Here is a 12,500-nt window from a genome sequence, read left to right on the forward strand (position 1 = left end):
TGATTAAAGTTTGTTTGTAGTCTGAAATATTCGGGAAAATATCCAGTTAAAGGAGCACCTGGATTACCATAGATCTCTGCCTCTCACTGCTTTCGGTTATGTGATTTTCTTGGCACTCACACATTTTGAAACAGTGATCTATCACTCAGTGAAGTGTTAGCATGGAGCAGCAGAACCAATAATCCAACAGGGAAATACAGATGCCATCACTTGAAGGGTACATTTGACCAAAATGCACCCTGAGCACACACATGCCTGTAACAATAATATTCCACTTTATATAACCATGTGTTAACAGCTGGCTGTAGCTGGGACAGTTGCTGTTTCCCTCTGAATGGAGCTCTATAGTGCAAGTCAGTGCGTCTTTCACCGTGGTGATGGAGACACAAAGCCAACGACAGCTGAGAGCAGCTTAGACACAAGCTTGTTCTTTATTATGGAAGAGTGTGTGTGTGTGTGTGTGTGTGTGTGTGTGTGTGTGTGTGTGTGTGTGTGTGTGTGTGTGTGTGTGTGTGTGTGTGTGAGAGACAGCAGGTGTTTGGCAGGTGGCATTGTAAAATAATGACATAACTTCAGGAGAAGTTCTCTTCTTCCCTACAGTATGAAAAAAGTCTGGCTTTTGGGGACATTAAGGGGAATGAGGGTGTTACTGCTTCTTGTTCAGATGAAATGAAAACAGTGTGTGAATGCAGGAACAAATTAGTGGAAAAAGGAAAACAGATTGAAACCAATGAAATGCACCTGACTTGTTTAAAGAGAGCCAATCATCTTCACACCAGAGTCTTTTCTGTATTGTTGGTTGCAGACAAAAACGTTTTTGCTTTAACTAATCTGCAGTCTTTTATAACATTCTTCCCCCTATTGCCGAATAACTAGTAAACAGGTTTAGGTTTAAAGTATCTCAGGAATGAATAGTTCCTACATATGCAAACATTGATCATATAAGAAGAGACTTTAACCTGTTCACCTTGAGTCATTCTGAGTATAAACCTGTCTCACACAGTGTTTCTTTAACACTGATTGACGAGTGTGTGTGTGTGTGTGTGTGTGTGTGTGTGTGTGTGTGTGTGTGTGTGTGTGTGTGTGTGTGTGTGTGTGTGTGTGTGTGTACTTGTACTTGTACTCCTGGTGGGGACTTTAACCTGAATGCATGCTAACCCATGGGGGCTCGTGTCACCATACGGTCAGAAATTGAGGTCCCCACAGGTCCAGGCTGCTTTTTGAGGGTTAAGATTTGGTTTTAGGGTTCAGGTCAGACTGGGGTTTAGGTTAGGGTTAGGGTAAAAGGCTAGGGAATGCATTATGTCAATGAGTGTCCTCACAACTCATGTAAGACAAGTATGTGTGTATGCACATATGTGTGCACATGTTTCTATGTGCACGTGTGTATACAGTAATTACTTGCCTTCATGTTGATATGTACATACAGTGCCTGTAAACACACACTGTATACGTCTATGCACTGAGTGTCTATGTATGTTAATATAGTGTAATGGCCTGAGTGGTGTGTGGGATCTCTTAGAATGCTGTTGTATCAGACAAACTGGCAGAGCTGATACTCCCAGCTATACAAGTCTATACATACCAGTGTCAGGTAGTATTTAGTACCCAAAGTGCAATGTTATTTCCAGTGGATGTCAGATAACTTGACCTAAATGTTTTTGTGTAACAGATCTTCAAATAAAAAGCTTGAATCTCTGGTACATATGATGTGCTCTTTTTGAAGATTGTGTTCGGAATTGGGGAACTGTCTGCAGTTTGTGAGCAGATGAAAACAAATCATAGGGAAACTAACCATCACTTTAAAAACCACTAGCATAAAACAATTAATCAAATATATTATGTCCATATGAAGTGTGTGCCTTCACTTGTACATGCTCCATCTCCCTTGCCCGTTTTTCCTTCTTTTCTTTGTAAACACACTGTTTTTAACTAAGGCAAGGAAATGGTGCATTGTCTCAATGAGAGTTAAATGGCAGTCTGCCAAATGCCGCAGAACTACTGAGTAACACAACTCAAGCACATACACTACACATGGAAACTATTCCCCAATAATTTCCTGAAAATTCCCCACCAGTGCCAGGTTACACTCTGCATTATTTGGATGGATCATCTGTATTTATTGAAGTTTTAGTCATCTGATGCAATTATGTTGAACATTCCAGTTAAGTACTATGACTTCAGACGGTTCTGAAGGGGATCTGACTGTGTGGCATTAAGAGAGTTATTATTATATAAATTATTATTGAAACTATTTCTGAACAGATACACAAATGCTCACACAAAGACACTGTCTTTAACAATGTATAATACTACATAGACTCCATTACTCCATGGCAAGAATACACAGCATATATCCAAATGTATCACCTATATGTGATGACGGTCATTGCTCAGAGGCACCTCTTTTGAATAGCCTCGTATTATGCCCCAAAGTTCCTTCTTTCTGGTCTGATATCTTCAACATTACCTCAGAAATTAGTAATACACCACTAGAACCAGAAACTTTATTAATTATTCTTAGAGCATCTGAAGCATTAAGAAGAATCACCACAGCCCAACAATTCCTCTTACTGCTTCATCACAGCAAAAAATAAATAAATAAAATAAAGCAACAATGGCTCCTACCTCCAAAATGTGGCTATGTGATCTAACCAGTACATTACATTTCGAGATTATAAAATATATAATAAAGGGCAGACTCCAAGACAGGGTGACCAGAGAGGTTTATAAGATAAAGAGGAGTAAAGGCAAGGATAAAAGTTGGAAATTGATGTTCTTAGACTGCCTTGTCTAATTAATGTTCCTGTTCTAAGACTTAGATTTATTTTGTTTCTTTTATTTGGTATGTACACATTTATTTTATCTTTGTTCATTTTTATTTTATTTAAATTAATTATTTCTTTACTTTGCCTTATGTCTGTGAATGTACAGGGATATAATTCTATAATTTTTTTCATATGAATGTGCGCATTTACATAACAGCATATTGTATGTATATTCTTTGCCTCAAGAAAGATATTTGAAATAATTATTTTTAAAACCATTTCAACCTCAACCCTCAAATAGTTTATTTACAGTTTTGTGTGTCCCCTAATAGTCGACCAAACGTTAGTCGATGAGAAGAGTCTTAGTCAACCAATTGATTGGTTGGTTGGTCACAGGAAAAAAAAAACAACTCCACAGGAAGTGGCGATGCTCAGTCATTCAGTCAGTTGTGGACAGACGTTATTTACGTGGCTGGTCCCTGAGGTAATTAGACTGGGCATATTTAGTTATAAAATAATAAACGGGACATAGAGATGTAGTATGATGAACGGCAGCAACAGCTTCTCTATTTTTCCTAACTCACGTGTCAAAAGCAGGATTCAGCCAACAATTCCTGTCTTATGGCAACTCTTAGGGGACACACTACCTCAAATATCGAAACACACAGTAAAGACAGGACAGTCTGTTACAGTAATTACATATGTCAGGCAGGAAGTCCAACGTGTGGGATCATTTCAAGAGGGTAAAGGATGACCCCAAGAAGGTTACATGCAAACTCTGCAGGCAAACATTTGTCTATCATTGGTCGACCTCAAACATGGCCTATCATTTGAAACATGTGAGTAGCCTAACGTTAGCAACTTAGCATGGTTGCTCACTCTAATGTTTTCCTTACTTGTTGTTCCGACACAATCATTAGGGCTTTTTCCAGTGTTGTTAACAGGTGACTAGTCTCGCTTGCTTTGCAACGTTTATATTTTAAAGTCTCATTATAACACTTTTGTGTGTCTCTGTGACGTAGCACAGCACTAACAATGTTACTCGTAACATTCTTTCCCAGCCCTGGAACTCAAACCATTTTCTGATGCCCCCCAAAAAATATATCTTTAAATAATTAATATTATACCATAAACGTGCAACAAGTAGTCAAATAAAGGCTTGAACTAACGACTACTAGTTGATTTGGAGAACCTTTGGTCAGGAGCCACCTGAGTTTTGTGCCATAAAGCTATTTCTGTTTGTGCTTTAAAGCAGGGCACCAGATTTCATTCCAAATTCAAACAAGGTGGCAGAGACATTGTCAAATGGAACATGGGGACTGCTACATGCTGTAAGTTTTTCTGATTGTTTATTTTTAAATTAAACTTGTTGATGTTAATGTATAATCTATGAGTCCTTGTGCACACAAATTGTCATAAAATCACAGGTGCACTGTGCAGATGACAGACATGTGGACAGGTTACAGCCTGTGCAGCAGCTTCTCTTACTCTGGGCCTAAGTATGAGGAGCAGCTAGATCATCATTTCAACACAAATAACACCACATTTTGAATGGCAGTTGACCTGTCCTGGATAAGCTTCATGTGTGCATGTCATATGCAAAGGGACGAGAGAGAGAGGGAGACAGAGAGAGAGAGAGAATGTGCAGGGGTATGAAGAAACACTTGGTAGCATGGGAGTGTGTGGAGAAAAGTGTGTGTAGTGCAGCATGTACAAAAAACCTTCTCTGAAGCGTCTCTTACCCAGCTCATCTCGGAGGTTTGCCAGTTCCAGCGATAAGTCCTTATTCTGCTTCAAAGCCTCCTCGCGCTGCAGACAACAGTAGAAAAGATTCAATTTAAACTTAAATCCGAACAGAAATACATAAATTTCCAAATTCTTTCACTATTCAGTACACTACTTTCATTAAGCAGCCATCTTAACTTTTTTTCACATCCTCACAATGGTAATTAGCTCAAAGTTAGTGACCGATGTGGATTCAGTCCACTATAGAAGGTATATTAATTCTCACTGAAGGTTTGGACAACACTACAAAATGGCAAACACACCATGAAGTGGACTATAAAGTCAGTAAAGGATTATTTCGGATATAGCCTCAGATGGACACTTACTTTTAGAGAGTTATTTTAGAGTTTGTACTCGTCACAGAGTACAAACACAGATAAGTGATTGCAATCACTGACTTCATAGTTAACTACAAGTAAGTTTTGGAAAGGTCAGATTTGGTTGGAGAGGCAGGGTTTTTACCAGGCATTGTTACAATTAAAAGAGTCAGGGTTTCCTAAGTTTTAGAGCAACCTCGTGAACATAGGGTGAGCCGATCCCATCTTGCCTAAAGACAATCAACAAAACAGTATGGCTGCAAACATCCAGTCTTGTACAGCTGTAATTGAACTGAACAAATAAAAAAATACTTCCCTGTGCAAATATAACTTTAAAAAAATTTAACTCCAATTAAGAATGAATATATGACATTCTAATAAACCTGAAATATCACATTGCTGCCCTGCAGCAACAGGCTAAGGTTAAGAAAATGTCCGTCTAGTGTTTTTAAAAGAATACTCAGAGACAGGCATCAAGGAAAGCCCTTCATATATTTTACATTCATTTTGCATCTACCACACACACTATAATACAAGGCAGACCAACAAACACACACACACACACACACACACACACACGTGCACCTATGCACACACACACACACACACACACACACACACACACACACACACACACACACACACACACACACACACACACACACACACACACACACACACACACACACACACACACACACACAGGTGAACAAGTGCACTGCCATACACTTCAACTTGATGAGTGTTTCAAAGTGCACTGCTGAGCTCACATGAAATAACAACAGCTTAATAACAGGAGTGGTGGAATTTACAATGGAAACCGAGCGTTTGTGCTCCTTCCATCTTGCTTTCAAACACACGCACACACAGTCATAAAGTCCATCTGTTGTCGGATGGGTCAGTTAAGTGAAAGAGCAGATAAAGACAAAAGACAATAAAGCATGGGAACCGCAAAAAGGCCCAAAGCTTGTAATAATAACTAAATGTTACTAGCAGTGAAAATGTAGAAAAAAAGAGATTATTGGAATGCTAAGAGAGAAGATAACATGTGAAAAAAGTGTCATAAAAACAACGAGAGAGACAGAGTTCAGTCACCGTTGTGGCCTTGGTATAATATTTCATAACTTATCCATGACATTCATGATCCAAATGAGGCAGTGCCTTGTTTTTCTAAACAGATTAGACTGAAAACTAGCAGTTAAAACAACGAATGTGTCAAACAAGATGGAAAATACACTCTGCTAGATTCCTATAAAGTGACCCAATTGTAAAATTCCTTCCTAATCCCTGACTTCTCCAGAGAGTTGATCACAGCTCTGACTGAGAAGACCAACAGTAGTGAAGAGAAAGAAAAGAACATCAACAGATGACTGTAAAGCAGCAGACATAGCACACATCTGCAGCACCGAACACACACCTTGCGTTTCTTCTTACGGCGATAAGGGGGGGCCTTCCTGGGCTTTGCATAGGCTTTGCTGGCTGTGGAGCCCATGACTCGGCGAACAAAGCCACACTCATACAAACGCACAAACACCCACACACACACCACACACACTTCAAAAAATTTGCTCCTCTCTTGCTTCTTCAGTCCTTCCTCTCTCTCTATCAGATTCCCTCACTCTATCAAAAGTGGATGACACAAACTCCAAAAAAACAAACAAACAAAAAAAAAAAAAAAAAACACACGCTCACTCCCTTTGCCCACCTCCTGAATGGGACGCTCTCTCTCTCTCTCTGTGTGTATTACTGACTGCTCACTCTGCTACTGCAACTCCTCCCACTATCTACCTATTCACTACAGAGCTCCCTGTCCTCCCTCCTCCCTCTTCCCTCTGTTTCTCCGCCCCCTGTCTAGATACTGTATGATGGAGGAATGTGAGTTATTTCTGCACCTCCTTCGTCTTTTCATATCGTTATTCTTATCTCCCTATCAGTCATTAACAAATAAAACTGGTGCATCTGCATTTCACTCATGCCTCTCTTGTCTTTATTCTTAGCTTCTCCGAAAGAAATTTCATTAATCAGTCAAACAAATTCAGCCTGTGGGATGTTAAAGAAAGTTTACAAGCAACATTTCTTTCTAACAAGCACAAACTAAAGTGTCACAGCACTGAAGAGAAGAGCAAAAGCTGGAACATGTTTTTAAATTCAGGGTGGTATTTGTCTTCAAAGCACCCCATAAACCCCTGCCAATACTCTAAAAAACGATTTGTCTTTTTTAACTTAACTTTTAATACGTCAAGTTTGGTTTCACTACAGAAAGAAGTGGAAATCAGAAAGCAACCACTCAGAAAGTGCACAAAATAGAAAATAACTTGTAGACAAAAAGTCATACCAGTATGGGTTTTAAAAATGGAGCACTCGGACCCCCCCCACTCAACCAAACTAAAGCCCAAACCCCTTTCACTAAACCAAAAAGTCCCAACCCCCGCCCACAGCCCACCCTCAGGGGAAAATAGCTCTGTATGAAGTGTTCAGCTGATGCTCACCAGTCACCTTTCAAGTGGGTAGGACAGATTAGATACTGCTGGAATTCATGCTTTAGCTAAAAACACATTCATTATCTCAGACACACAAATCAAAGAGCTCTAGGGCTTGATCTGCAGCTGCTGCATTCCTCCACCCATCCCTCTCTTCTGTCACTCCCCCTTCAACTCCACTTTCCACGAGGCCGCTCATCTAATCAATAACCCAGTCAGGAAGGCTCCTGTCCTCTAAACCACGAAAGCTCTCTCTCAGCTGATTTTTACGTTACAATCCCTCACTTTCACAATGAGCTGCTGGAAAATAGCCACTGAAATGGGGAATTTATCCTAATACACACAACCATTCTAATCAGGCTCCGATTCAAAAAGCCGATGCTAAGAGTTATAGTATGTAACAAAAACACTCTCACTCTCTCACACACAAACACACACACACACACACACACAAGGTGACCATTTACTGATAAAAAACGACATGCAAACAATACTAAGAAGTGACTTGTGTTATATTCTTGCTATTAAGATAATGAAAATGTACATGAGACACCAGCCTACACATGCACATGCACACTTGTGCTCAGCGAGTGTGTGAGACACAAAGGACATGTTATCTGCCTGCATTTCTCTCTCCGAGAGAAGGTAGCTCATTATCTGTAGAATAACCTGTTATCAGCAGCAACAACCCTGCACACGAGACAGAGAGAGAGAGAGAGAGAGAGAGAGAGAGAGAGAGAGAGAGAGTGAGTGAGTGAGAGTGTGTCTACATGTGTTTCTGTGGTTGTGTTGATAAAATTTTAGTTCAATACCATCATTGTGAAGACATTTTAGCCAGTCCTCACACCTTAAAAGGGCTGTTTGAGGGTTAAAATTTGGTTTCAGGGTTCAGGTTAGAATCAGGTTTATGTAAGGGTTAAGGTAAGGGTTGGGGTTAGGCATTTAGTTGTGATGGTTCCTTCTCTTAATAAAACTATATAAAATTATGATATTTTACTTTAGACTTCGATTTTTAACCATAGATTTTTTTCTATTAGCATTAATAATATGTTGGTTAATCTTCAGCTGTGAAAAATAGTAGACAGAAGAAAGTGATGGTTCAAAGTGACAACAGATCTCTACAAAGTGCAGAGTTCATATAAAAACATAAGTTTAAACACAGACAGTCACAGTCAAGGTGTGCCTGGCTGCATGATAGTTATTGTGGCAGAACCAAAAACAGTTCCAATCGTGTGTTTGTGTGCATTCATTTTTATTCCACAAGCGTTTATGCTGTGCAAATATAAAATCACTACTCCCTCCAATAAGACAGCAAATATTTACTGAGCAGCCTAAGCATGTGATTGACACATCCTGGTACCTGTCTGAACCAATCACCATCTTTTAACTTGTGATTAACCAGCCTGCTACTTCTTGGCTGTACCTGTCATCACTTTGCCACAAAGTCTTCCATAAAGATTTTTCTTGTTCCAATTTATCCAATGTGATAAGGATATACAAGTGTAAGGAGTGTGGCTTTATCCAAAAACATTCAAACCCCACCGTGAGAAAAAAAAACAACACAAGTTTTTAGGCTACAGAGAGCCTGACTGTCACACACGCATGAGAGAGCCTGTTGGGGACACCTCAAGATGTGTCATACAAGCACACACCACACACACACACACACACACACACACACACACACACACACACACACACACACACACACACACACACACACACACACACACACACACACACACACACACACACACACACACACACACACACACACACACACCTTAATAGGGTAACATCAGCTGTCGTAAACAACCCCATCATAGCTGACAATAGACACTTCTAGTAATTAAAGCTTACCACGATCTCTCACAAGACACGCACAGACACACACACACACACACAAGACACTCAAATTGAGAGCAACCTCTCACATATATGTTCACAAATCCGCCAGCACATCAGTGTCACACAGCAGCAGGATGTTTCTGTGGCATCATGTGCTGTTGTTGTAAATGGCAGCTGGGTGTGGACAAGCCTCTCCCAATTGCCTCAAAGCTTCCTACTAAAAACAGCCATTACTCCACTCCTCTACAAGCATCTCAAATTCAGGAACTTAAATAGCAACACTGCCATATCACCAACAACTGCTGAGTGATGTTTTAAATATAGGCTGTGAATGCTTTGCTCTAATTTGCCAGAAGGGAAGGATGGTGTGCAGATAACTGATCGTTTCCCCCTCATTTACCCCCTGCATTAACCTGCACTAGACCATGTTGTATTTACATATACAAAGACATCCATCATGACTTAATAGTGATGTGGAGCTGCAGCAGAAGAAAGGGACCCATCCCCATCAAGTGATGGGGTGATATTGTACAGTCCCCCTTTTTACCAGAAACAGTATTTTTACTGATGGGGGAACACTCACTAACCGGAGGTACAATATAGGGTGCACCTAAGACATTCTCATTAATAGCAGCACAAGGTCCATTAAGAGAAAAGTGAACTAAAAAATAAGGCTAGAACTGCCACTGTACAGCCACAGTAGACAGAAATAGACGCAATTTGTGTGTCACTTGCAGGATTTCTGGTTACAAAGGCACAACTGTGGTGGTGGCAGTGAAGTTCAGTGACATGCTAAAAGCATAACAGAAAAAAGTAGAGTCAGTTTACTTGTTTACTGTTGTCTTTACCAGTTGTTTACAGCATTAAAACAGTGAATTCTCATTGCCACCAATATACAAAAACTAAAAAAACCCTATTGGTTCATTTCATTGAAAAAAACAAACAAACATCACTGGCCTGCCATATTTGCACTGTGGTCAGTATGCAAACTGAGCAGCTTGGGCGGCATGGCTGTTCTTGCAGCCACCCCACAGCAGGTGGTGTGAATATTTTTTCACTGTTTGGTAAACACAGAAATGACTGAAGTACCTCAGTGAAGAGATGTTGGATGACTATAGCCAGAGCCTCCACTCTCCTATTCCCCTGAACGAGCAGCTTCCTCAGCTGGTTGACGGCCTGGTTCTTCTTCTCTGCCTGCTCTTTGATCTGGTTCTGTTTAGCTGTGACAGCTCCGTCCGCCACAACAGCCCTGGACACACCAGCTTTGGAGGCATTGTGTATGCGGAATCCAGTTTTGGGGCTGGATCTTGACCCAGTTCTTGCTTTGAACCCAAGTCCAGAGGCTCCAGTGCTGCCTGACCCAGTGTTTGTGATTTCAGCAACAAGCACTGGGAGAACTTGTGTTACTGGCAAATTTGCATTCACCATGTCTGGTACCTTGCAATAAAAGACAACATATGACCAATATAAACACTTCTCAGAAGACCTGATTTTTAGGAAAATAATAGTAAGTGTTCAATAAGTAATAAATGACTCAAACAATTAATTTTGGAGATAAAGTTTCCATAGTTTATTTTGTTAATATAAGAAGTAAATTTGTATTGGTGTAACAGATGCAAATTTACAGAGAAATTAACACATATATATATATATATATATATATATATATATACATATGCACATTTTGTTACTCTGTGGCTTTTTGATGGATTCATTCAATTTATAGCCTGCATAAAAATGCCTGTGAAATTGAGAACTAGTTAGCACCACCAGGGCAAACTCCGAGAGCAGGAACACCACAGATGAAGACAAAAATTAAAAGAAAAAGTGAGGATTCTTGTGGATTACTACTTTAATATTCCTGTCAAAGAACACACCTTATACTTCCATTTATCGACGAAATCCTGCTGACTAATTATTAGTGATTCTGATTTAGTGTCTCACCTATGACTGAGCTGAATTTGTATCTTAAAAACTCAAAACTTAAAAAAAGAAGAATGCCTACCAGATCAGGTGGAGGTTGCTGCTGGTTCTGGCTGTTCCCTCCTGCAGGTGCTGCTACCTTTAAATTGCTGTTGGTGTTTGTGGGTCTTGCTGATGCCTCCCGGGGTTTGTTTTTGTCCACTGCAAGAGAACGATCACCTCTTAATGCGTGGGTGGCAGGTACAACATTCAACATGGTGTCCACACTGCACCCAACACACACAGAATACTCACTCAGCCCATTCAAAAATTGTAAAAGTCTGTAAAATGATACTTAAGAAAACAGAGGAAAGGATATGAACACTCACACTTACACATTGTCAGCCAGTCTGGGGTAGAATACGCCCTACTGACTGTTCTAGGCTGAGACAGATGCATCATGGGATTGTGTGGTAATGATGGCCACAGTGTGTGTTTGTGTGTGTGTGTGTGTGTGTGTGTGTGTGTGTGTGTGTGTGTGTGTGTGTGTGTGTGTGTATGTGTATATGTGTGTGATGGGTCCTGTGTGTGCATTAAGGAGTGCATTACCAGAGACAAAGCAATTAGATAGAGAGAAAGAGAGAGAGACAGAGATCAACACATCTTTTCTGCGCTGCCTCCTCCTCTGCTCTGTCTTCCACTTCTTCTTTCCCTGTGCTCCATCTCTTTATATATACTCTCACTCTTTTTTCTTCCTCTTTTCTCTCTGTCTCTCTCTCTATGGCATTGTCAGATTTCACTGTCATATTTCAGATTTCAATGGAGAGAATCATTTGGTACAGTTCATATTTCATCCCTACTGAGTAAGATTGTTTATTTAAAAAAAAAAACTTTAAATGAATCTTGGCTACAGCTACAAAACCCATCAGGCAAGTGTGTTGACTGTGTATTTGTTTCAAATTAATAATTTGAAATTAATAATTTGAAACAAATTAATTCTGCAAATCATTTGCATTTAAAATCTAATTCAAATTATACTGAACTCATTATGGGTCTGTGCTCTGTAAGCCAGTCCTGTACTCCCTCAGGCCTTGTCAACAAGTTCCTGAACCTAGTAATGAATTCCTTAAAGATACTGTCACCTACTGGCAGCCACCAAGCATAACATGCTGGTCTTTTCCAGTAAATCTAATCAACCACAGATGTGATCAGGGCACACAGGTAAGAAACAAACTGTTCATTATAAATGGATTGGGCTGCTGTGCACTTCAGTAGGAGAGTGGTTAGGGGAAGGGAAAATCACTAGCAAACACTGACATTTCAGCAGTCGAACTGCTGACATAAAAGCTGTCAAACACCGACTCACTTTTAATCAATGAGTCATCTTCCGCAGCATCTAA

General features: G+C 40.1%; 1 protein-coding gene across 1 annotated transcript in view; it reads right to left on the reverse strand.

The window, feature by feature from the left end:
- The window catches only part of LOC120800018 (microtubule-associated tumor suppressor 1 homolog), a 78,966-nt gene that overhangs the window by 8,110 nt on the left and 58,356 nt on the right, over positions 1 to 12,500 (reverse strand). The window contains exons 8-10 of the mRNA XM_040145729.1: positions 11,204 to 11,322; positions 10,288 to 10,635; positions 4,511 to 4,577 (exon numbers count right to left, since the gene is read on the reverse strand). Coding sequence (XP_040001663.1) covers positions 4,511 to 4,577; positions 10,288 to 10,635; positions 11,204 to 11,322 — 534 coding nt within the window. The remainder of the gene's footprint in view (positions 1 to 4,510; positions 4,578 to 10,287; positions 10,636 to 11,203; positions 11,323 to 12,500) is intronic.

Source organism: Xiphias gladius, chromosome 15 (genome assembly GCF_016859285.1).
Source record: "Xiphias gladius isolate SHS-SW01 ecotype Sanya breed wild chromosome 15, ASM1685928v1, whole genome shotgun sequence".
Lineage (NCBI taxonomy): Eukaryota > Metazoa > Chordata > Actinopteri > Istiophoriformes > Xiphiidae > Xiphias > Xiphias gladius.